Source organism: Malania oleifera, chromosome 11 (genome assembly GCF_029873635.1).
Source record: "Malania oleifera isolate guangnan ecotype guangnan chromosome 11, ASM2987363v1, whole genome shotgun sequence".
Classification (NCBI taxonomy): Eukaryota; Viridiplantae; Streptophyta; class Magnoliopsida; order Santalales; family Ximeniaceae; genus Malania; species Malania oleifera.
The window spans coordinates 64,649,527-64,675,109 of NC_080427.1; the positions used below are offsets into that span (position 1 = coordinate 64,649,527).

A 25,583-nucleotide genomic window follows, 5' to 3' on the forward strand; every position below is an offset into this window, starting at 1 on the left:
GTGATCGTAGAATACCCTTAAAATTAAAAGGAAAGTTTTATTAGCGGTTATAAGGCCAGCTATGCTTTATGGTTTAGAATGTTGAGCAACAAAGAAACAACATGTACAAAAAATAAAAGTTGTTGAGATGCGAATGTTAAGGTGGATGATGTTACCTAGATAATTTAGGATAATTAGGGCTATAAATAATATAGTTGAAATATTTTAGTTTATATTTAGATTGTATATAGCAGAAAATTAGGCTGTAAATAATGCTGAAAATCTAGCAGCATTTAGGCGCTGAAAATGTGCTGAAAATTAGGCTGTAAATAATGCTGAAAATCTGGCAGCATTTAAGTGCTGAAAATGTGTTGAAAATTAGGCAACAACTATGTAAAGTTTTTCTATGAATAATGAAAGCAAAACCGATGGCAAGGGCATTTAGACCAAAATTAAAGTGTTATCAGAGCCCCCTTCCTGATTCCGTCGTTTTAGTCTTAATCACTGGGTGCGATTCTCATCGCTATTTTAAAATTTTTTTTTTTTCAAATCTCTCGGTTTCAGCAAGTTCTTTCTTGCTTTTCGTGGGCGTCGGCCTTCTTTGTGGTGTCCACTTTGGTGATTTTGTGTTTTGTTGGGGACTGCCGAAATTTTTTTTTTTAATTGCGCACCCTTTCCTTGGTTGCGAGCTACTTATCTCGGTGTTTTTCTCGTGGTGGCTGGGCATCTTTGTGGCTGTCGGCAGTTTTTGTGGTGGTCAGCAGTTTTGACTTCTCCTGGTGTGATCGACGAAGGTGCTGTGTTTCTTCCTCTGTTGTGTTGTTTTTCACATAGGGCAGGTATTTCGAGATAGGCTTCTGTGTTTGATCTGGGTTTTTTATTTCTGCTGGGTTTTTGTGTCTGTGAACCTCTTATTATTTGGATTTCGAGTTGATTTGAGTTAGGCTTGCCGTTTATTTGGTTGACTGCTTGGGCTTATTTTTTTTTTAGTGCCTTTCATTATCTCTATTGAAAAGACTATTATTCGACTTACTGGAAAGAATTTCCCTACGTGGAAATTCCAATTTAAAATGTTCTTGAAAGGGAATGAATTATCAAATCATATTGATAGTTTTGCTCAAGTTCTCACTGATGAAAAGGAATTTACACAATGGGAGGTCAAGGATGCTAAGGTGATCTCTTGACCGTTGGGGATGATGGATTCTCACCTTGTGGCCAATCTTCGCTGTTTTACTATGGCTCAGGCTATGTGGGATTATCTTCATTGTATTTACCACCAAGATCACAGTGCTCGGAAGTTTCAATTGGAGTTGGAAATTAGTAATTACAGTCAAGATAATTTACCTATTGAACAAATTTTATTTTGGTTTTATTAATCTTTGGAATGAGTATTCTGCTATTGTTCATGCTAAGGTTCCCCTTACGGCACTCGAGACTCTTCAAGCGGTTCATGCTGAGAGTCAACGCGATCAGTTTTTGATGAAACTTCGGCCTGAATTTGAGCTTGTTCGAGCTAGTTTATTGAACCGTAATTTGGTTCCTTCTTTGGATATTTGTTTGGGAGATTTATTGCGTGAAGAACATTGGTTATCCACTCAGATGGGTATGACTTCTGAGAAGGTATCTTCTGAGGTTGTGAATGTATCATATGCAACACAAGGGAGAGGGAGGAACAAGTTGCAGTGTTTTAGTTGCAAGGAGTTTGGTCATATTGCTCACAACTGTCCTAAGAAATTTTGTAACTACTGTAAGAAAGAAGGCCATATCATCAAAGGCGACAATGCAGTCTCAAAATCGCCAATCTCAAGCTTTTCAGGCTGCTGTTCAGTCCTCTTCTACTTCTTCTTCTGCGCCACCCACTGTAAGCTCTGATTCGTCTTTTCTCACACCAGCAATGGTCCAACAGATGATTGTGTCTGCCTTAGGCTTGCAAGGTACGACTACTAACTCAACTTCTTGGATTGTTGATTTGGGAGCTTCTAATCATATGACCAGTAATATGATGGGTCTCCATGGTGTTCGCAAGTATAGAGGCATGCAAAATATTCAGATTGATGGTGGCAGTACGCCAGTACTCTTCCAATTACAGCTGTTGGTAATTTGGGCTCTTTATTTTGCGATATTTTTGTCTCTTCTGGATTGCCTACCAATTTGATTTCTTTTGGATGATGTTCATTTTTCTCGTGGTGGTTGTCTTGTGCAGGATCAGATGCCGGGGACGGTGATGGCAAAGGGGCCTAAAGTGGGACATTTATTTCCTTTACAATTTCATCTCCTAATGTTGTTTCTATTGCTTGTACGACTACTGCCAATAATAATGAAGTTTGGCATAAGGAATTGGGTCATCCTAATTCTTTTGTCTTGGCTCATCTTATGAAACATGGTTTTTTTGGCAATAAAGATTCCTTTTCTTCTTCTCTTGTATCTTTTGATTATGATACTTGTCGTCTTGGTAAAGTAAAACTTTACCTTTTCTTGCGCATGGTAGTCGTGCTTCTAATTGCTTTGAGATTGTTCTTACTAATGTTTGGGGTGTGAGTCCTGTTATTTCTCATGGTCAGTATTTTTATTTTGTGACGTTTATTTATGATTTTAATTGATTTGATTGGATATATTTTCTCCGTTCTAAAGATGACGTGTAATCTGTCTTTTAAAAATTTGTTGCGTTTGTTGAGACACAGTTCAGTACTTGTATCAAAACTTTACGCTCCGACTTTTTTTGGGGGGGGGGGGGGGCAGTACAAATCGCATTCTTTTCAGACTTTTCTTCAGCAAAAGGGGATCATTTCCCAATGTTCTTGTCCTTATACCCCTTAACAAAATGGAATCGCTGAGCGTAAGAATCGTCATCCCTTAGATGTCGCTCGTACTTTGTTGATTGATTCTTCTGTACCTTCTAAGTTATGGGTAGAAGCTTTATCTACTGATGTCTATTTGATCAATCATTTGCCTACTGCCACTCTAAATTATGATTCTCCCTATTTTTCGATTATTTGGGTGTGTTTGTTTTGTTCATCTACTAGCTGTTGAGCGTCACAAGTTTGCTGCCCAGTCTATATATAGTCGTACTCAAAAAGGATTTGTTTGTTATGATGCTCATGCAAACAAATTCCGGATCTCCTGGAATGTGATTTTCTTTGAAAATCAATATTTCTTTTAGTCTCAGGTTATTTATGATACTCCTATTACTCTTCTTCCCGCTTTTGATGACGTGTCTTCTTCTATTGAGAGATTTAAACCAAGTGTGGTGTATCATCGACGTTCTCCACCTTTTTAATGCCTCTTCCAGACACTGATCCGTCATCTGATTCTGCGGTTACTCGGCGCTCCACTCGGGTTACACATCCACCGGATAGGTATGGTTTTCCTCATACCTCGCTTACTGCCACTCTCGACACTGTTTTTGTTCCTCACTCATATACCCAGGCAGCCACCCAAGCATGTTGGCAGCAAACCATGCTAGAAGAATCCAAGCTCTTCAAGATAATCACACTTGGGATCTTGTGACTTGTCCCTCTGGTGTCAAACCTATTGGTTGTAAATAGGTGTACTCAGTCAAGTTTCCGTCTGATGGGTCACTGGACAGATATAAGGCCTGTCTCATGGCTCTTGGAAACCGGTAGTAGTATGGTATTGATTATGAAGAGACCTTTGCACCTGATGCCAAAATGACTACTAGTGGACTATCTTGGCACTTGCTACATCGCAGGGGTGGTCTCTCCGGTAGATGGATGTGAAGAATGCTTTTCTACATGGGGATTTGAAGGAAGAAATCTATATGTCTCCACCTCCCAGCATGTTTGCTACACCTTCCTTTGAGGTTTGTCGGCTATGCCGATCCTTGTATGGACTGAAACAGGCTCCGTGTGCATGGTTTGATAAATTTTGCTCTACCCTACTTGCTTTTCATGTTACTCAAGAGTCACTTTGATTCCTCTTTTTTCTTCACAAGACTTTTGGAGGAATTGTATTGCTTTTGGTATATGTTGATGACATTGTGATTACTAGCTCTGATATTGAGTTAATTAAGCAATTACAACAGCATCTCAAGGCGTCGTTTCACATGAAAGATCTTGGTTCCTTGTAGTACTTTATTGGCCTTGAGGTGCAGCTTACTCCGATTGGTATGTTGTTACACCAGCACAAATACATGCAGGAAGTGATTTCATTGGCTGGTCTCCAATCGGGTAACTCTGTTCTTACTCCCTTGGAGGTAAATCTTAAGCTTCGTTAGGAGGAAGGCGAGCTTCTATCAGATTCATCCTTGTATTGGCAGCTTGTTGGGAGTTTGAACTACTTAACAATTACTCGTCCTGATATTTCTTTTGCTATTCAGCAAGTCAGTCAATTTATGTAAGCTCCTCGACATCTTCATTTAGCCACTGTCCGCCGCATTATCTGATATCTGAAGGGCACCTCTACACGCGGGTTGTTCTTTCCTAAGGAATCTTCCTTATAGTCGGTGGGGTATAGTGATGCTGATTGGGCTGGATGTGCGGATACTTGTCGCTCTGTTACTTGCTGGTGCATGTTCTTAGGCAATGCACTCATTTCTTGGAAGAGTAAGAAGCAAGACATAGTTTCCAAGTCCTCCATTGAGTCTGAGTATCGTGGCATGTCTTCCGTATGCTTTGAGATCACATGGCTTCGTGGATTATTGGGTGAACTTAGTTTTTCTCAGCTTCACTCCACTCCTCTTCATGCTGATAATACCAGTGCTATTTAGACTGCCGCTAATCCTGTCTTCCATTAGCATACGAAACATATTGAAGTCGATTGCATTTCCATACGTGAATCCTTTGACAAAGAAGTGATTACTCTTCCTCACATTTCCACCGAACGTCAAACTGCAAACAAATTCACTAAAGCTCTTTCTCGGCATCGGCATCAGTTCTTGTTGATAAATTGATGCTTCTTGATCTACCAGCATCAATCTGAAAAAAAGGGGGGGGGGGGATGTTATGGAGATAATTTTGGATAATTAGGATGTAAATAATTTAGTTGAAATATTTTACTATATATTTAGATTGTATGTAGCAGAAAATTAGGTTGTAAATAATGCTGAAATTCTGGCAGCATTTAGGTGCTGAAAATGTGCTTAAAATTAGGCAACAACTAAGTAAATTTCTTCTATATATAATGAAAACAAACCCGATGGAAAGGGCATTCAGACCAAAATTAACAGATGAGTGGTTTAACATTAAAATATAGAGTAAGAAATAAACTTATTCGTAATAATTTAGGCATAGCACCGGTTGAAAACAAGACAAGGGAGGGGAGATGGCTTAGGCATTTGAAACCCAAGCCTAGTAGAGCAGATGTAAGGAGAAGTGAGTTAGTTATTGCATTTGGCGTGAAAAGGGTAGGGGTAGGCCTAAAATAACTTGGAATGAGGTAGTTAGGAAGGAATTATTAGCCCTTAATCTAATAGAGGAAAACACTCTTTATTGGGTGAATTGGCGGAAAAGGATTCATGTAGCCAACCCCACCTAGTGGGACTTAAGGCTTGTTGTTGTTGACTATTCTTGGAGAACTTGGAATAATTTATTTGGTGTGATGGGAGAATCTTGGGTCTATCTGGCACTGAAGGAGGAATTGTAGTTGATTTCCTTTTGAGGGGTTTGGTAGAAGGAAGGAGAGGATGACACTATGGAAGTGTGGTATTTTTGCAGTGCTGTGGGGATTATGGTTGGAGCATAATGCATGTATTTTTTCAGGAAGAAAATTGAATTGACAGCTAGTTTGGGAGAAGATTTGTTACCTGACTTCTTCATGGTGTGTTGGGTTTGGTTGCTTTATGGGCATTAGTTTTTCGGATATTCAGCGTGACTGGAAGAATCTTCTGCTCTAAATTTTATGTTATTTTTTTTCCAGTTTTTATTTTTTTAGTTTTTTTTTTCCTGTATTTTTCCAAAACTTTGACGGAGAAGTCTTGTTCTCCTCTTTGTAAACTCTCCTCTTATCAATGAAATATCTTCTTTTGCTATTAAAAAAAAAAATTATAAAATGAGGCATGAAAAACTTGAAATTTATTTTTCATGCACATTTTGAGACCCATTTCTTATAGTTATGTAATAGACATCATTGGTTTTGTTTGTGTAAATACACAACAATAACAAAACTAAGCCTTAGTCCCACTAAGTGGGGTCGGCTATATGAATCATTTTCCGCCAATTTATGCAATCATGGACCATTTTTTTTGATAGATTCAAGGATATTAAATCCTTACTCACTATCTCCTCCCTAGTTATTTTAGGTATACCCCTACCCCTTCTACTGCCCCCCACAGTAACCAAGTCACTCTTCCTTACAGGTGCACTATGTGACCTACGTTGCAAGTGTCCATACCATCTGAGTCGTCCCCCCCTTATCTTATCTTCTACAGGAGATACACTTAACTTACACGAATATGCTCATTCCTTAATTTATCTTTCAATGTTATACCACTTATCCATCTAAGCATTCTCATCTTGGTAACTTTACTCTTTGGATATTATGTTTTTTTGTCGCCCAACATTCTGATTCATATAGCATAGCTGGTCTTATAACTGTCCTATAAAACTTCCCTTTCAATTTTAAGGGTATTCTACGATCACATAGTAGACTTGAAGTACTTCTCCATTTTACCCAACCTACTTTAACTCTATGCATTACATCATTTTCAATTTCTCCTTCAGCCTGCATAATAGATCCAAGGTATCGAAATCTACAAGTGCTAATTATTTCTTCATCATCAAGTTTAACTTTGTCTCCAATATTCCTCCTATCATTACTAAAATGACATTTCATATATTCTGTTTTATTTCTACTTATCCTGAAGCCTCTAGATTCCAAAGCTTCTCTTCATAATTCTAACTCAGTCTCTACTCCGTCCCTAATTTCGTCAATTAATACAATATCATCTGCAAACAACATACACCATGGAACCTCCTTTTGAATACTCTTAGTCAATTGGTCCATTACTAAAGCAAAAAGATAAGGACCCAAAGCAGATCCTTGATGTACACCTATGGTAATTGAAAATTCTCTAGTTTCTCCATCTATAGTTCTTACACTAGTCATTATTCCATCGTACATATCCTTAATGACATCGGTATACCTACAACATACACCCTTTTTTTTCTAAAACCCACCATAGAACTTCCCTAGGTATCCTATCATATACTTTCTCAAGGTCAATACATATCATATGCAAGTTCCTCTTTTTTACGCTAAACTTTTCCATTAATCTTCTTTAAAGATAAATAGCTTCTGTGGTAGATCTCCTAGGCATAAAACGAAATTGATTTTCAGAGATCTTCGTTTCTAACCTTAATCTTTGTTCAACTACCCTTTCCCATAGTTTCATCGTATGACTCGTAAGTTTAATTCCACGATAGTTATTACAATTTTGAATATCTCATTTATTTTTTTATATAGATATTAAAGTGTTTTTCCTCCATTCATCTAGCATTTTCGTAATTTTTACAATTGTATTAAATAAATTAGTTAACCATATATATCCTTTATCACCCAAATATTTCCAAACTTCAATTGAGATGTTATCTAGTCCCATAGCTTTCCCATTTTTCATCTTTTTTAGTGCAAACTTAACTTCATTAACTCTAATTTTGCGAATAAATCTTATATTTTTAGTCTCTTCTTCATTTGAGAATTTTAAGTTTAAGCCTTCTATTTGGTTTTCGTTAAACAACTTACTAAAGTAACTTTGCCATCTTTCTTTAATATCTTCATTCTTAACCAAGACAATATCATCCTCACTTTTTATACATTTTACATTTCCTAAGTCCTTGCTCTTCCTTTCTCTAGCTTTAGTTAGTTTAAATATATCTCTTTCCCTTTCTTTTGTACTTAACCTATCATACAAACTATTAAATGATCTATATTTAGACTAACGGCCCTTTTTGCATCTTTTCTCGCCTACTTATATTTTTCAAAGTTATCTCTGTTTCTACATTTTTGCCATGTTTTATATCAAATTCTTTTTGTCTTTATGATTTTTTGTACATCTTTATCCCACCACCAACTCTCTTTGCTAGTCGAGAATCTTCCCCTTGATTCACTTAAAATCTCTTTTGCTATCATTTTAATAGAGTTAGCTAATCTATTCCAAAGAGTATTTGTATCTATCCCATCCTCTATGGTCCAATCCCCATCTTTGATCATTTTATCTTTAAATTTTATTATATTCGGTCCTTTTAGGTTCCACCATCTAGTTCTCCTACACTCATGGTTTTAAATAAAGGCCGCGACCGTTACGTAACGGTTTTTTGGGTTACCGATACCGTTACACCGCGAAATCGGTGGGAAGAAAAATCACGGCCGTAGCGGCCGTTACGAACCGCGACCGTTACATAAAGGCCACTATGGCTGTTATGTAACCGCTACAGAACTGTTACACAAAAAAAAATAATTTATTTTTTACCTTTTCTTTTCACTTTTTCTCTCTCTTTCATATATTATTCTCAATATACCAAGTGGCAAGAGGAGGAAAATATTATGATGAGGATGACAATGATACAAAATTTACTATTTCTTTAAATACTCACAATAGATGCATTAATTAAAAAAGGCTGTACCCAATGCACAGTTAAGAACAATGAGAAGTATAAATACGCACACACACACACACACATGTAATTTTCTATCAATGGTGGTTTAAAACAAATGTAAACTTGTTTCCCTTACCAAATAACTTAATTACTCGAACTAAAGGATCCAAAATACACTAAAACTCTTTCTAAGAATGGCTAAAAGCTTAAAACATGTAAGTACACTAATTTGCACAAGGTTGTGTGTGCTTCAAAAAAATTCACAGCCATTACACCTGCTTCCCGTTATGTAACATCCGCTACTTCCGTTTCCCATTACACCCGTTACCGTTACGTGACACTACCCACTACCGCGATTTAAAACCATGCCTACACTGGGTTATTTTATCATTTTTCTTCCATTTTTAATACATATATCTAATACTAAGACTTTATGTTGTGTGGTTAGGCTTTCACTTGGAATAACTTTACAATCCTTGCTTGATAAATGATCTACCCTCCTAGTAAAAAAAAAAATCTATTTGACTTCTATTTTGTCCACTTTTAAAGGTTATTAAGTGTTCTTCTCTCTTCTTAAAGTAAGTTTTCATTATACTAAAATCATATGACATAGCAAAGTCTAAGATCATCTCCCTAGACTCATTTTTGTTTTCATATCCATATCCTCTATGTATCCTCTCATAATTTTTATTATCTCTTCCAACGTGTTCATTCAGATCTCCTCCTATAAATATTTTTCTTAGTCCCTGGTATGCCTTGTATAATACTATCCATATCTTCCCAAAATTGTCTCTCAAGATTTTCTGCTAAGCCAACTTGAGGAGCATTAGCACTAATGATATTTATTATCTCTTGTCCTTACCATCTTGATTTTTATAATTCTATCCCTTACTCTAGTTACATCCACAATGTTATCTACTAAGTTTTTGTCTATAATAATGCCTACTCCATTCTTATGTTTTTCTTTTCTAGTGTACCAAAGTTTAAATCCTGATTTATCGGTTTTGTTTGTGTAAAGTTCCATTGAAATTTAGATTCTGTTTTCAGCAATAACCTTTTAAGATTTGACTATTATTGCCTGTTTGGTATCTTTTCTGTTTTCGGTTATGTATAGTGAAGAAACAAATCATGAAAATGCATTTGTTATGTTGCCTTGTTTTTTTGGGTTAGTTTTCAAGTTTTGGGAAAAATTGAAAACCAGATTTTATGATTTTCATTTGTTTTGGCAGCTTGATTTACATAAGTAAAATGGAATCAAATTACCATGTGAATTTAAAATATGGTTAAGATAAAATATCCAATTTTTAAAAATAAGAGAGCCATTTTAAAATAGTTTTGCTATTTTTCAATTGCCATATACCATAAGATTGTTCTTGTAAAGTGAAATTTGATATACAATAATTAAGTAATTATTGCAATAATTTTATTCTTATTAAAATATTTTTAATTTGTATTCTTTTTTTTTTGTTTTTATTATTTTTTTTGCCATTTTTATAATTTTTATTTGATTGAAGGACAAAATGAACATTTGTTCAATCAAGTTTTTAATTTGTTTTAGTGTTGAAATATTAACCAAATATATTGTTGGTTTTCAGTTTTTTGTTTTTGTTTTTTTTTAGTTTCATTCTCATAATTTTTGACAGTGATAACCAAACAGACCCTTAAAAATTCTTATATTAAGGTTGTGCAATAATATTTTTAGGCATTTTTCCAAATAATTAGAGGCTAAAAAAAGTGGTGAACTTTTTGTGCCTCATGGCTGTCTTGTTTGGTTGGCCAGATCCGAATCTGGCATTCTTGGATTGAAATGCCACCACTGGAGGGAGGCTCCATCTTTTTGTGGTGCAACTTGAAAATAACATGCAAGCTTTGCTATGTTATTTTTTAAAAGATTGAAAAAGTACTAAAATGTGTAAAATGTTTCTAGTTTTGGTTATTGTTTGTTCTTGTCTTTGGTATTTTTTCTTCCTTGTCCATTGTTAACAGTACTCACAGTTATATTTCTGTTCCCATGTTACATATCTTCTTCGAAATCAGTTGTAAGATTATTGTTTTTTTTTTTAATAATTTTTTTATGGTTGCAAATTTGTTGAAGGTCAACAACTATGCACTTGCTGGTATTGATCAGACAAACTTTCCAGCTTCTTCTGCATCCATTTATGATTTTGCATAAAATTTATTATTTGATTCTCTCCTTAAGATATGAGCAGTTAATTCCTATGAATGTTATGTGACATGCAAAACAATGTGTGTTGTCTTCCTATCACAATTGACAATGTTACAAAAATAAGGAGTTCCTGTGTCTTTCTGTTTTTGATATACTTGTTCCGATAGGAGGTTTACTATGGTATTTGAAGACACCCTAATTTTACCAAGCCTTGCTAAGTGGTGATGGGCAATTTTGTGCCTTTATTTGAGTTCTGGTGCAGGTATGGAATCAAAATCCGGTCAATGAATCCTTGAGAATGAGCCCTGTTTATTTCAAAATGGAGCCTTTTTTTTTTTTTTTTCCAAAATTGAGTCCTCGAGTCCCGGTCATGTCGAAATTGAATCCCATTTATTTCTAATTGAGTCCCAATTATTTTTAATTTGAGGCCCGGTTAAATTGAGTCTCAGTTTTTTCAAATTGAGTCCCAGTTATTTTTAATTTGAGGCCCGGTTAAATTGAGTCTCAGTTATCTCAAATTGAGTCCTGGTTTTTTCTGAATTTGAGTCCTGAGCCTTTAAAATTTAGTCGCTTTAATTTTAAAATTAAGTTCTTCTAATTTTGAAATGAAGTTCTCTAATTTTAAAATTAATTCTTTTTAATTTTGAAATTAAATTTTTTCTTAAAAAATTGATTTCTTTTTGTTTAAAAAATTTGGGTTCATTTTACTTAAAAAATTGATCTTTTTAATTAAAAAAATTGAGTTCTTTTTATTTTAAAAAATTGAGTTCTTTTTGTTTAAAAAAATTGAGTTCTTTGTATTTAAAAATTTGAGTTTCTTTTTATTTAAAAAAAAATGAGTTCTTCTTATTTAAAAAAAGTTGAGTTTCTTCTTATTTAAAAAATTGAGTTCCTTTTTATTTTAAAAAAAAATGGAGTCCCTTTTATTTTTATTAAGTTATTTTTATTTTGAGTACGGTTCCTCTCTGTTTCCGGGAGTTAAAGGTCACTTCTTTTTTACCGGGCCTTTCTTTTAAAAATTGGGCAAAGAGAATAATGGGTTATAGATTTAAGGGAATTTGCATGGGCCATGCAGCCCATGCAAATCAAAGGCTTGGGGTGGCGAGAAGTAAGAACACTCGCAACATTAGGGTTTTGGTGTTTTGGCTTATAAAAGAAGAGAAAAGAAAAGAAAGAGACACAACCGTTGGGGGCACAGACTCTTACACTCTCTCACCCACTCACGCATAGCAGCAGGCAGCCGTGGCCTCTCTCGCTCTCCCTCTCCCTCTCCCTCTCACCACTTAGGAGCCGTGCACACAATGGGCGCAGTGAGCTCACGGCACACACAGTCCTTGACGCAGAGGGCAACCTTCACAACTTACCCACACATAGCAGCTGCAGCAGGCAGCTACTACATGCACACGCACACACACCATTCTCACGCACACACAGCACCTTCTCCTGCTCCCTCTACATGAACACGTGCACACACTGTTACTCCTACTCCAAGATCTTGCAATTCTATTGAGCTCCTTCCTGGGCATGCTACTGTCCTTGAAAACAACAGCAACATAATTGATAGAGGTGATGCTGACAAAGGAGCAAAGGCTTATCATACTATTTTCATGTGATGTTAATATTTTTATTATTATTGTATTATTTAGGTTTTAATATTGTTATTATGTTATATTTAGGTTTTTTTTTTTTGATTTTTTATTATTGTATTATTTAAGTTTTTTTGTTGTTGTTATATTATCATATTTGTAGTTTGTATATTTATTTAGGGTTTTTTTTTTTATTGTTGTTGTTGTTATATTATCATATTTGTAGTTTGTGCATTTATTTAGTTTTTTTAAATCATTGTTGTTGTATTATTTTTGTATTTAGGATTTATGTACTTACTTAGGATTTTTAAATATTGTTGTATTATATTTATTGTTATATTGTTATGTATATGATTTATGTGTTTATTTAGCATTTTTAATTAAGGTTGTTGTTTTATTTCTTGTTTATTGTTGTATATTATCCTTAGGGTTTTATTTATTTTCATATATATTGTGTAATTAGGGTTTAGATTTTTACATGTTTTATTTAGGATTTTAATGGTATATTTAGGGTTTTTATCATCATATGTTTTATTTAGGGTTTGATTGATCTCTCATATTGTTATGATATATTAATGGTAAGGTTTTAAATTATTTCCATAATTATTATCATATATTTTATATATTAATTCTAGGGTTTAAATTGTTTCCCGTAATTTTACTTGTGTAATAGTTTCCATTATTGTATGTATTGCATGTGTATTATAGGGTTTAATTTGTTTCCACACTGTTATTGTATATTAATGGTAGGGCTTTAATTATTTCCATAATTATTATTGCATATATCGTATATTTATTTTAGGGTTCGAATTGTTTACATATTATTATTTTTTAGGGATTAATTGTTTCCATATGTGTATATATTGAGCGTTAACTTTAGGGTTTTGATTATTTCCAGGTGGTTATTATTATATTTATAGGATGTTAATGTCTTATTATGTGGTAGTGTATTATCATTGTTATTATTATTATTACGTATGGTATAGTATTATTATTATTATTATTATTATTATTATTATTATTATTATTCTAAGTTTAGTATTATTATGGTATGTGTTACTTTATTATTATTATGATGTGTGTATTATTACTATCAAATGGGTTGGTTTATTATTAGGGTAAGTTATTAGGTATTATAGTGATTTATTATTATATAGTATAAATGGTATATAGTTATTATTATTATTATTATTATTATGTATTTTGTCATTTCATGTATTATGGTATTTTTGATATCATTGTTTACATTATATGTTTATATTTAGTATTATACATTGTAGTATTATTGGTATTTTAGTGTATATTATTAGGTGTAGTATTTTAGCTTATTATTACGTTTACTATTATTCTGTTTATTATTATATTATGTGTTTAGTATGTTATGTTTATTATTATGTTTATATTATAGTATTTATTTTTGCGTGGGTGTGTCCCTGTGATCATAAAAGGGGCAATGGACCTTTTAGGCCTAACCTGTTGTAGCTCTGAGGGGGTTTTTCCTAATGAGATCCCCAATTTTTTTTCTTTTGAGGGGGGGGGGGGGGGGGGTTCTTATTGGGCATTCCTAAACCACACCCCATGTCTATTATTTTTTCATTTATCGTATATATTTGTTACTATATTTTGTTTATTTAAGAGGGAGTAAAATAAACGATTATTAGAATTCAATTTAGGGATAATTCTTAATTAATTAGGTACTGTTCATAGAACCGGTGCATAGGGGGTGCTAGTACCTTCCCTTGGCACAACCGAACTTTCGATCCCGATCTTGGTATACGCAGACTGATACTTATCTTAATTGAGTAGTAATCAGGTGTTCTAACCGCACCAAGAAAAAGGTTAGTGGCGACTCCAAACTTCCAATTTTTCCTAAAAATCAAACTTATCATTTTTATTTGCCTCCCTAGGACACCTCACTCTCGGGACGTTGCGACAGTATTTATCAAGTGGCCCATGGTCTTTGTATGTTCTAACAGTTTCAATATAGTGGAATTGGTGAATGTTTGAGCTTTGTTGCTGTTCCTATATCAGTGGTTCAGTGCGTGTAATATCTTTGTGAACTTATGTTTGTTGACGTTAAGATTATTAGTTTATTGATGTTAAGAAAGTGGACTAAATTTCATGTTCTTCTTGGTTTTTTCTTTTCTAAGTGGAGAGGGGTGAGGGGGTAGTCTGCTCAGTGTGTTTAATTATTATTTATTTAAAAAAAGGCTTTAGGACAAAAACTTCAAATTTCTATCAAACACAATCTTCATTGTTTTAATAGGTGATTTGATATGCTTGCACATTCTATAATATTCAATGTATAGAAACTGTACAAAAAAACATTATGAGTCGTAACTCTTGGTAACATGTGTACTTTTGTTCGATTTTTATGAAGTTCTAAATTCATTGTATTTTTATATATTATCAGATTCATTATTTTGTTTCAATCAATGTCAGGTTGGTAATCGGTCAAGTGAGTTTCATCCAGAGGTTAGAAGAGTGAGACGTGAAAGCTCTTACATATATGAGGAATTCATGCCCACTGGAGGAACAGATGTCAAGGTTTTCTAGTCTTTAGATTTATCTTGCTTGATGTATGAATTTCTTGTTCTTTTTGTTTTGTAAAATATTTTGAACACGCTTGTAATATTGAGACTACTGTATTTAACATTTTTGTCATAGTGCCAGGATCAGAAAAATGTTTAGTTGGCCCAGACTGAAATTGAACTAGTTATCATGGTTAAGAACATTGTAACCAAATTTGTATGCACTCTTTGCATAAAATACGCGTGCAAAATAAGGCACTGCTGTTATGTGTGCAAAAATAAATAAATAAATAAATAAAAAAATAAAAAAGTGTCCGAAGTGCAAAATGTGGATGGAGGAGAATGTGGGACATGCTTGTATGGGGTTGAGACAATATATACTTGAGGTTGATTCCATTTAATTTTAGTTACTGGTTTATCTTCTTTTGTTTAACCGTATGTGTTTCAAAGTAACTCATTGCAAAGGATATTATGGACAAAAAAATGCGGATAGAAAACTGTTGCTCTGTTTTCTTTATTAATAGTAGAGATGTGCATATTTATCCTTTATGATGTGATGCTTAAGCTTTGAGAGGTGTGAGCTTTTATAGAGTTTTATTTTTAACGTAAAAATATGTAAATAATACATTTTAAAAATTATGAAAATTGAAAACATAAAATTTTAAAGAATCAAATGTAAATTATAAACTACTTGTTGGTCATTCTAAGAATACAACTTAAATTCATTTAGGCCCTGTTTGGAACTTGGAAAATATTTGGGAAGGAAAGGAAAATTTTAAGGAATCCACTTTCTCATGTTTGGCTATCAAGGAAAGTGAGAATGGAAATAAAAAATATACCAATTCAATGAATATAAATTTGATTGTACACATCATTAAGATTTGATTTTTCTTAATTTTTAATTATATCATAATGTTTTTAATTCTTAATAGTATTTAATATAGAGAGAAAATATAATGGAAAGTGAATTTCCTTCTTACATTTCCTTTTGTTTTCCAAACAAATCCTTGATCCAAAATGACCTTTAGTAAATCATGAAGAGATAACTGTAACATTGCAAAGTTGAAATTGTTTTTTATATGAGGCACCTCTCTAGGTTCTGGAAAAGTTTTGGCTCGAGAGTTTCAAAGATGGACTCAGATTAGGGCTTTTCCTTCACAAACATTTGGGTAAAATTTTGGCCAAATTGAACTTCAAATTCACACATCTAGAATGCATATCCTCAATAATAAAGCTCAAAATAGATAGCACCTTTTGTACAAATGAAGTCTTATTATATGATGCGTTTCCCTTTCATGAGTTTGGTGTTTTGGACAGTGCCTCCAGGCATGTGGGCATGCTTTACCTTGAGGTGAGGCTTGTTTAAAGATTTTAAAAACATTGGTCTTAGCCTTTTTTTTTTTTTTGTGGGGCTTGAAGAAAACAGGATTTGTACTAATTTTTCTTATTCGTAGCTCACAATCATGCCATGTGTCAAAATGATGATAAATGTCCAAGGATGCTTAGTGCTAGCATCCATTATTTTGTTCTGCAACTGAACATTATACTTGATAAGACAAAATTCGTTCATTTTGGGGAGACAAGTTACCTGCTCAATGCTGCATCAAAAATGGTGATTGAAATGGGCAGTGGGTGAGAAGTGTCATGATGAATGAACACTTTCACCCACAATTTATGCTGGGGTTTCAATTGACTCAAATAAAATTTGATTTTTTAAGTAATAGAATGATGAGAATTGATTATGGAAATTTGTTTAGTTGATAATGCCATATGATCAACAAGATGCATAAGAATTCTATTTGATGGTTTTTATTTTTCAAATAATTCTTACTTATGACCATAAAGTTGGTCTTAATGCCTTTTACAAGTTCAGTGCAGCTAAGGTGTTTGAAAGAGACACTACAAGGACAGCCAGAGGTGTAACATTTGTGATATATTAAAATAGTTCACAGTGACATATTTGACATTTCTATAGTATCTGTGCTGCATTTTTTCTTTATTTTATTTCAATTTATTTTATCAAATCTTACAAACATGAGTGGGAATTCATTTTTAAGATGCATATGATTAGACAAGGGACAGATTGTTCGTAATGTTTTATTGCAATGTGAGATTTTGGAGCTCCTGTTTAACTCTAGAGTCTTGGTCATTGTTTCAATCTATGCTGCCAATTTATCTGCTGCATTCTATGGTTTGTGTACGTGGACATCAGTGCTTATTGTGGTAATTCCTATAAGGTAGAAATGCAACACGACTATTTGCGTGTGATTATGAACTTTTAAGTACATATAAAATACATCTTTCTTCGATTTTTTTTGTTGATATAACCTCAGAAATCAAATCCTTGAAGCAATAACCATATAATGGATTTCCATTGAAAAATGCATAATTAGCCTTTTATTTTGCACGTTTTTGAAGTAAATGATGGTGGAATATGTTGCAAGTGCTTAAGCAGGTGTTGACACATGGGAGTTGTCTAAGAAGTATACAATGGAAAAGTGCCCTTCACTTTTGCTCATAGTAGTGTTTGTTATATTGGTTCTTAAATATATGTCTGTGGTGACGATGTCTTGTTTTTTTATTTATACAGCTTACTTATTTCCATGCAAGATTCTTCTCCTGTTTTTTTTTTTTTTCCTTCTATTTGCTTAGTTATTCAGTTATTTATTTTAACTTATTGTTGGGTCCAATTTTTATAGGTCTATACTGTTGGTCCTGAATATGCTCATGCTGAGGCAAGGAAATCTCCTGTTGTTGATGGCGTTGTAATGAGAAATCCGGATGGCAAAGAAGTAAGTGGCTCATGTAAACATGTTGTTCGTGAAACCAAAATATCATTGTACATGTAATTCCTTTTTCTTGTTCATAAATTATCTTCTTGCCACTTTTGTAGTATTCAATGATAGTATCTGTTCTGTAAATAACATGTTAATGCTGTTGCAGCGTTGGTCCCTGGTCCGTACTATAGATATGGTTTTCCATCTGGTGGATAGTAGATTTTTTTTTTTTTTGATAGAAAAAGAAATTAATTAGATAAAGAAAGAATTTACAAGCAAGAAAGAAGACATCTTCTTAGCAAAGTCATCTGGTGGATAGCAGATTAATTCTGAAATGAACATGATATTGATAAATGTTGAAATTTTTAGCAGTATTGAAAAACAGAATTTGTATAAGTGGCCCAATTTGGATATTGAACAGTTCAGTTGAAGCATCAGAGATATTGTTACTTTGTTAATTGTTGTTTCTGTTTGAGCGCATGTTTCAGTTTAGACCTAATATTATTCCTCTTCCAATGCCAATTTGAGGTGGTTTGGACATGAGCGAGACAATGATTTCATCTGTAAGGAGTGGTATGGTTCAGAATTAAGGCAGTTCAATGGCAAGAAAATTGTCAAGAAGTTCCAGTCAGATTTTTGATTTGATTTTGTTGAGATTAATTAAGGCAGTACATGTAAATTGCTAACTGTGCTATCTTCAAATAAATCAATTGAATGCAACAATGCTATGTACTTGTCAATGGTTGCTGCATGTCCTTCTCATGTAGCATGCAAAACATGTTCAAATAGTGGCACTTTAATTTAAAGTGAACAAAGCATCAAATGTGACCAGAAACCTACTATGATATAGCACCTGAATTTCTATCTACAATACGCTCAGCAATGTTTTGTCTTGAATTAAGTTTTTGGTATAGCGTACCTCTGGCTCCATGGAGTTGAAAACCTGCTTGTTGCATCTGTACATGTATAAGCCCCTGCTCTGATTTGGTTTCACCCAATGAGAGGTAAAATTGACATTAGATTATGTGTGACTACTATCCTTTTTTTTTTTTTTTTCACAACTCAAGAGAACATAATAAATGAAGCCATGCTTGATTCAGCCCTTAATTTTTGTTTTCAGTTAATTGGTCATCATCATGAACAATAAAGCCTTTTTTTTTTTTAATTTTTTTATATTAGATGGTCATCTTCAAGACTCCTGTCCAATGATTCCATTATTCCTAATCTTCTTATGGCCTGCAATGGAACTTATGAAAATGGAAAAACCTTTGAATAATCATGCCAAGAGGCAAGAGAGGAAATAGTTAAATGTATGAGTGAGGTTAGGCACCTAAATGATGTGCTCTTTAAATGCATGATATAATGGACTGTTCTGTTGCTAATTTGGTGAGCCTTAATTTAGGAAGCTTTGAAGAATGATTTTTAAATAATTTATGAAATTACTTATTTTCAGGTGAGGTACCCTGTACTATTGACTCCTACTGAGAAGCAAATGGCAAGGGAAGTTTGCGTTGCCTTTAGGCAAGCAGTAAGTCTTCGAAACCCATAAGAAATCAATGTATTGTTACAACTTCTCCATCTTTCTTCTCTTTTGCTTTATTTATTCAATTTTAAATTTAACTGGACTGTCGTTTTATTCATTTTCTTGCTTGTGCTAATATATATATATATATGTGTGTGTGTGTGTGTGTGTGTGTATTATGTATATATGTGTACAATTGACACAGTTGAAATTAGCATCTCACTAATGATTGATTGTATAAATTTTTTCTTTTCATCTGTGCCACAATCTTCCTCATTGGGTTCCTTTTTCTACTATTAAGTGTTTTGAGGTCCAAGTTATATTCATGTTCCAAGAATGACAGTTGATTAGTAGCTCAAATCATGTGCAGATTAGGATCCTTTAATAAAGTAATTAGTATATGCTTCACCAACATACATTTAATTGGAGTTTTTGTGCTTTTTCATGCACTTATTAATTTGGCTACTGAAAACCCAAGAAGTTTATTTTCCTTGTAGTTTTTCGTGAGTGTGGTACATCATACAGAATTACAGATTAAAAAGTGATTTCTTGGTTTGGTAATTTTGCATAAGTATGCACATGGTTCTAAGATCTGATGTCTTAGCTTGATATCCAAATAACACCTGCATTTCTTCTTCATCAAGAAATTATTTATCCTTCAGTGTTTTTGATTTTGAGTCAGTTCATATGCTTCATGTTTCTTGTAGGTTTGTGGATTTGATCTCCTGCGTTGTGGCGGACGCTCATATGTCTGTGATGTGAATGGATGGAGTTTCGTAAAGAATTCTTACAAGTAATACTTGTTGAAATGGTTTTATTATTGAGTTCAATTTTAGTTTGTAAAATTCTGTATATTACTCGAGGTGGTACTTGTCATTCTGAAGGCCTGGATTTATAGCCGGATATATTTAGGATGTTGAAATATGGTTTGGCTAAAAAACGTAGCTATCCAATCTGACAACATGAAACTGCTCTTTCTGCACAACCATTATCTTTTTATCCCCTCAAAAAAAGAAAAGACACACACACACACACACACACACACAGAGAAAAGGAGGAAAATATTTACTAATTCAAGATTATTCTATTTATAATCAGCAACTGTAGCTGCAGCACTAAAGTCTTATCCCTTCTATGAGGATACGAGCCAATGAATCCTTTTTCCCTAATCAGATCAATTTAAGACCAGTACATTTAAGTAGTTTTTATTAACTCTGTCTTTCCTTCTTTCTTTATCTTTGGCTTTTTTTTCTTTTTCCTTTTTTTTTATGACCTTTGTGGGCTCCTGATTTTGTCCGACTGTTCAATCCTGTAAGTTAATCTTTGTCACTGGCATGTTTCTTGTTCTCTTTTGTGTACTTCTAAACCATCTTAACTGATTTCTTCATTTTGTTTTGTTAATTACCACCCCTAACTTCTCATGTATGCAATCATTTCTTTGCAGATCGTTTCTTGTATTGTAATCTCTGACCATGCGTTTTAGTTGCCCAACATTCAAGATGATTCTCCATAGGATCCACATATGCATATCTTGATGGACGTTATTATTTTAATATTTGAAAACTTTTGGACTGCACCAAAAGAATATTTTTTCAGTTCATTTTTTCTTTCTGAATTATATTTAAAATAGTTGTGCTTGATACACTCTTTGACTCATGTTGGATGCCGTGTTTTTAAAACCTGTTGGAATTGGGCAATCTGACACAGTTAAACAGTAAAGTTGCCATGTTATTAAATGATTTTTTTTACACAGAACATATGCACACACACACACACTTCTGTTTTTTTGGTCCTTCTCATACGGAAAGTTGGACTTGACCCCTTTTATGATTCAACCACTTGTTAGATTTTAAAATTGTTATTTGCTGCATGTGGGAAGACAGACAATCCTGTGAAGCGTATGTCAATGCATATACAGGGCTCAGATACTAGGATCATGGCAGTTATTCCTCACTTTTTTACTGTATTTTCTTTAATTCCACTATTTTTGTTGGGTGTACAAATAATGCACATCTTACCTTGTGAGGTACAGGTATTATGATGATGCTGCTTGTGTCTTAAGAAAGATGTTTTTAGATGCGAAAGCTCCCCATCTTTCTTCGACAATTCCACCAACTTTACCATGGAAGGTAAATGAACCAATTCCGCCTTCAGAGGGACTAACACGTCAGGGAAGTGGAATTATTGGTACATTCGGGCAGGCTGAGGAACTTAGATGTGTAATTGCTGTCATTCGTCAGTAAGAATGATTCCCTTTGCTTCATTTAATTGCTTTATTCCTTGTTTTTCTTCTTAGGAATAATTTTTGTGTGTGCAGTGGTGATAGAACTCCTAAACAAAAGGTGAAATTGAAGGTGACTGAGGAGAAATTGTTAAATCTGATGTTGAAGTACAATGGGGGAAGGCCTAGATCAGAGGTGTTTATGTTTGTGTGTTCGTGTTTTTCTTTTTTCATTATTTTTTGTCAAGTTGAAGATCTTGTATAGTCTTAATTATGTCTTGATTGGTCAATTTGTTCTTTTTCTCTCTGCAGACAAAACTCAAGAGTGCTGTCCAGTTGCAAGATTTATTAGATGCTACAAGAATGCTGGTACCACGAACTAGGTATCATTTCATCTTTAGAAACTTGATGATATGCATCATAACCACCCCCCTCGCCCCTCTTTGGCAATTTAGAAAGAAAGTTATGTAACCTTAAATATTACTGCTTCCAGACGCAATGTTTTCAACGATATTATTAGTGCTACCAAATTTTTGCAGTTGACTGAGATGGTCTTTGCAATTGGTGTGCATGAGGTTAATTTAGTTGTCGTGGTGGTTGGTTTCTCAATATCTTTAAATGGCAATGATATGTTTTTCAGCTTGGTTGTGTAGTTTCTTAGTCTTGTAAATCTAAAATGCTTTTCATGTTCAATCCATTCTGTATGGTTATTCTCTCTGGTCACTGGCTTCAAACCCATTATTTTGAGTTTAGTTAACAATTACCATCTCCTCCTCTATATCATCCTTATTTTCTTCAACAAAGGTTTAAACTAGCATTAATTTCTATGATATCCTTAACATATTCCACACTTCATTTAGCATTCAAATATAAACTTATGTGTATGCACTGTAGATTTAAACATAGACTTACATGGATGATCAGAATTTTGTTGATATAGTGTATATCAGAAATCACCGACATTTTTGTATAAAGTTTTTTAGTTTGTATTTTCAGTGATCAACATAATTTTATATTTTAATATTCTTAATCTACTCCACATGATATGAGAACATCTTAGTTTGCTTCCTTTGTCATATTTTAAATGGCACAAACATTTTAAATTTTATAAGTCCTATCACCGTGTCTGGATCAAAGGCACTGATTTAGATAGTAGAAATTGATTTATTGTGATATTTAAGTTTTCTTTTTGTTCATTTATAGTTCTGTTGGTATTTGTTTTTTGTCGAAGATTAAGCTATTCTCTGGGCACTTGAGCTGTCTTTTTCAAAGGGTTGGGGAGATCCATAATGGTTGGGTGGTGGGGGTGAATTGGAGACCTCGGATGGATTCGTGGAAAGAATATTAGGAAGTGGTGCGATGAATTCTGAACTTGGAGACAGGAGTGGGGAGGGGGCGGGAAGGGGTTGTGTTCTTTGGTCATGATATTTGATGGGAACCAACTCCCCTGAAAAATCATCTACTTTTTAGGTTGGTCTCTAAAAAGCATGAAGGTGGACTTCTTGTCCTCTGTCTTGCATATTCTTTCTTGCTCTCTTAACCAAATCTTTCTTTTATTATTAAAAAGAGAAGGTTAACTTTGTGAGCAACTGTTTTGTGAGGGATGCGGAGCAGGCTAGGTGGGACTTGTGCCACAGTAGGAATTGCAAGGAGGCAGAAATGAATGAGTATCTTAGTCTTAAGAAAACTCATTATGAAGGGGTGAAAGGGATAGATGAGGAATAGGGTTTTGTTGTCTCATACAAAGACTGCAAGTTGTTCTGTTTGGTTGCCTTATTCTATGATTTAGAGAATAGAAATCTACTTTGGGAAGAAGATAGATGAAGAGAGGAGTGTGTACAAATGACAGATGGTTTTTGTGCAATACATGAGAAGCAGTCAACCACCTCTTTTTACATTGTAGATAGATGAGATTGAGGGTGTTGTGTAGTGTGGTTTGTGCAGCTTTGGGTCAATTAATTGGTAGCTGACCGTATGAAACCAGAGTCGCAGACCTGGCGAGGCTCCAAATGCAGAAACAAAGACAGATTTGTGGGATGCTATCATCTCCTTGGTGTGTTTTGGATTATACCGAGATGGAGAGAAGAAGCTAGACCCATTGAGGGAGTTGAAAGCAGCCTTGAAAATTTATGGGGAAAATGGTTCTGTTTTGCAATTCAATTTCAGACAGTTGGTTGTTTTGGTAAAAACTTTGATTATATTTTGTAGATGTTGTCAATATCCTTGTGGCTTATGATAGTTTGTTCTTAGTTTTTGTTGATGTAGTTAGGTGATGATTTCTTGGAATCCTCTTATTAATGCTCACATTTCTGCAGAAATAGATCCGTGCATGCGTGCACACTTGTATATTCACATGTACAAACACAATCTCTCTCTCTCTCTTGCTCTCTCTCTCTCTCACGGGTGAATGTGTGGTGTGCCACTCGCTGATAGACACACATAAACAAAATGTTGTTACTTTAATCATCATTTATGTGGGGAAAGATTTTGTAGACATTTCTGTTCCCTGAATAAGATGAAAATAATGTGCGATTCTTGAATTAAGAGCGGATTAAGAAATCTTTATGGATCTGTTTGTGAGGCATGGCATCCAGGAGGAATTGATTTAGGGTTAGGGTTTGTGAATGAAATCGGGAATGCGTGATATGAGGCTTAGAATATTGGGGACTGAAAACATGGTTGGAATTGAATCCAATTAATTGGAACAGCAAAGATAACAAAGCACCATTAGCCTCAGACTAATAGATTCTAGGAGTCGACCTAGGGAGAAGAAGGACACATAATTTCTAGGGTTTTAGGTAAATAATATGCAGAAATGTTAGTATAATCTTTCATTCAATTTGTGAGTTCAAAGCTTGTGTAGGTCACTTGATTTGCAGGAAAGAGACTAATTTTGACCAAGAAATACACTAATATTGACCATACATAAATGAAATACCCCTAATATAGGACATGCATTAAAATAGAAATAGATCCAAGATTTGCCCTGTAAACATAACCATTACTGTCCTATGGTCAGTTCTCATACTACAGTGTTGTGCTACGGTACAATGAACAGTGCCACCACATTGATAAATTTATCCAACTACAATGCAAACCATCTTTACCATCATCCCACCAAATAGTTGATAAATTTACCTCTTTTGTTTCATTTTGCCAAGTGGGATCATTTCGGAAATTGGAAGTGTGAAGGAAATGAAAGAAATGTGACTTGCGCGGTTATTTTAAGACTTGACATACATTCTTGGGTTTACCATCCAACAGCTCAACCTTTTAGGTAAAATGGTAATGTAACACGCAACTCGAGCCAGGTCACTAGAGGTTCCAGGTTCCACATTTGTTGTGCACTGGCTACCACTTTACCTAAAAGATTAAACTGTTAGGTTGTGGGCCAACAAGCCTTAACACTCCCCTGCACGTGCAGCCTGATAGCATGTGGAGAGAGAACCAAACAATGAATAACACTCATATTGGGAACATGATAATTTTTTTTAACAAACTTACATTAAATGTGGGCAACAAGACTATAACTCAAGACCTCTTGGTAACCAAATATGGTACCATGTTAGATTACCACTTCACCTAAAAGCTGAAGCTGTTAGGTTGTGGGCCAACAATGTATATCAAGCCCAAACATGTGCATTAATCTTTCATCTTTTAAAAATTATCTTATTTATGGTAATGGGCTTTATTTCTCATTTCTTTGACTCTTTATGTGCAATTAGGCTGTGCATGTGGCGAGTGTTGGGGCTTGGTATACATTGTTGGCCCAGCACCTAACTGCTCAAGCTTTTGGGTGTAGACTTGTAGTGGTAATCTAATAGTTGTAAATAAATGCTAATATACAAATTTTTGATTTTAGGTTCCACTAACCTTACATTTTTCCTAGTCTTCCGTTATATTTGGATAAAAAAATTTGTAATGATGTTTGAGATAAGTGGGAAATGCAGGGAAATTTTTTTTTTCCATTTCCTTCCCTAGGAAAGTCCTTGATCTGAAGGAATCCGGGAGGTTTGTATTTTGTACCTAAAAACGTTAAATTAGAGGAAGAAGAGAAATGCGGAGAAAGTTAAAATACTTTTAAGGACTGTTTTTATCACAGAATTTTTATCACCTAGTGTTCCAATCTTTGGTCGATTCAATGTTTAACACCTGTTTATTTTTTTTAATTTATTTTTAATTTTTAATTTTTAATTTTCTGAAACCTTGAATAAGGTGACTGAATTATTTATGTTTTATGGGCTGAGT

General features: G+C 34.1%; 2 protein-coding genes across 7 annotated transcripts in view; both read left to right on the plus strand.

The window, feature by feature from the left end:
* Positions 1-25,583, plus strand: part of LOC131143501 (inositol hexakisphosphate and diphosphoinositol-pentakisphosphate kinase VIP2-like) — a 102,897-nt gene that overhangs the window by 27,885 nt on the left and 49,429 nt on the right. For all 5 annotated transcript variants that reach the window (XM_058091853.1, XM_058091851.1, XM_058091854.1 and 2 more), the window contains 7 exons: positions 14,727-14,831; positions 17,515-17,607; positions 19,046-19,120; positions 19,822-19,907; positions 21,147-21,353; positions 21,432-21,531; positions 21,648-21,718. In XM_058091853.1, coding sequence (XP_057947836.1) covers positions 14,727-14,831; positions 17,515-17,607; positions 19,046-19,120; positions 19,822-19,907; positions 21,147-21,353; positions 21,432-21,531; positions 21,648-21,718 — 737 coding nt within the window. The remainder of the gene's footprint in view (positions 1-14,726; positions 14,832-17,514; positions 17,608-19,045; positions 19,121-19,821; positions 19,908-21,146; positions 21,354-21,431; positions 21,532-21,647; positions 21,719-25,583) is intronic.
* On the plus strand, positions 1,393-2,396 carry LOC131143502 (uncharacterized). 2 transcript variants are annotated; one of them, XM_058091857.1, is made up of 3 exons: positions 1,393-1,913; positions 2,011-2,074; positions 2,183-2,396. In XM_058091857.1, the coding sequence occupies exons 1-3, from the start codon at positions 1,619-1,621 to the stop codon at positions 2,202-2,204; spliced, it is 381 nt and encodes a 126-aa protein (XP_057947840.1). In that variant the 5' UTR covers positions 1,393-1,618; the 3' UTR covers positions 2,205-2,396. The 2 variants fall into 2 exon arrangements, with proteins under 2 accessions (XP_057947840.1, XP_057947839.1); XM_058091856.1 differs by having other exon boundaries at positions 1,393-2,074.

Excerpts from the sequence above, each read along its gene's own strand:
- LOC131143502 (XM_058091856.1), top strand. The coding sequence starts at position 1,619 with ATGTATCATATGCAACACAAGGGAGAGGGAGGAACAAGTTGCAGTGTT. Across the intron at positions 2,075-2,182 it reads TCTTCCAATTACAGCTGTTG|GATCAGATGCCGGGGACGGT; the intron begins GTAATTTGGGCT and ends TGTCTTGTGCAG.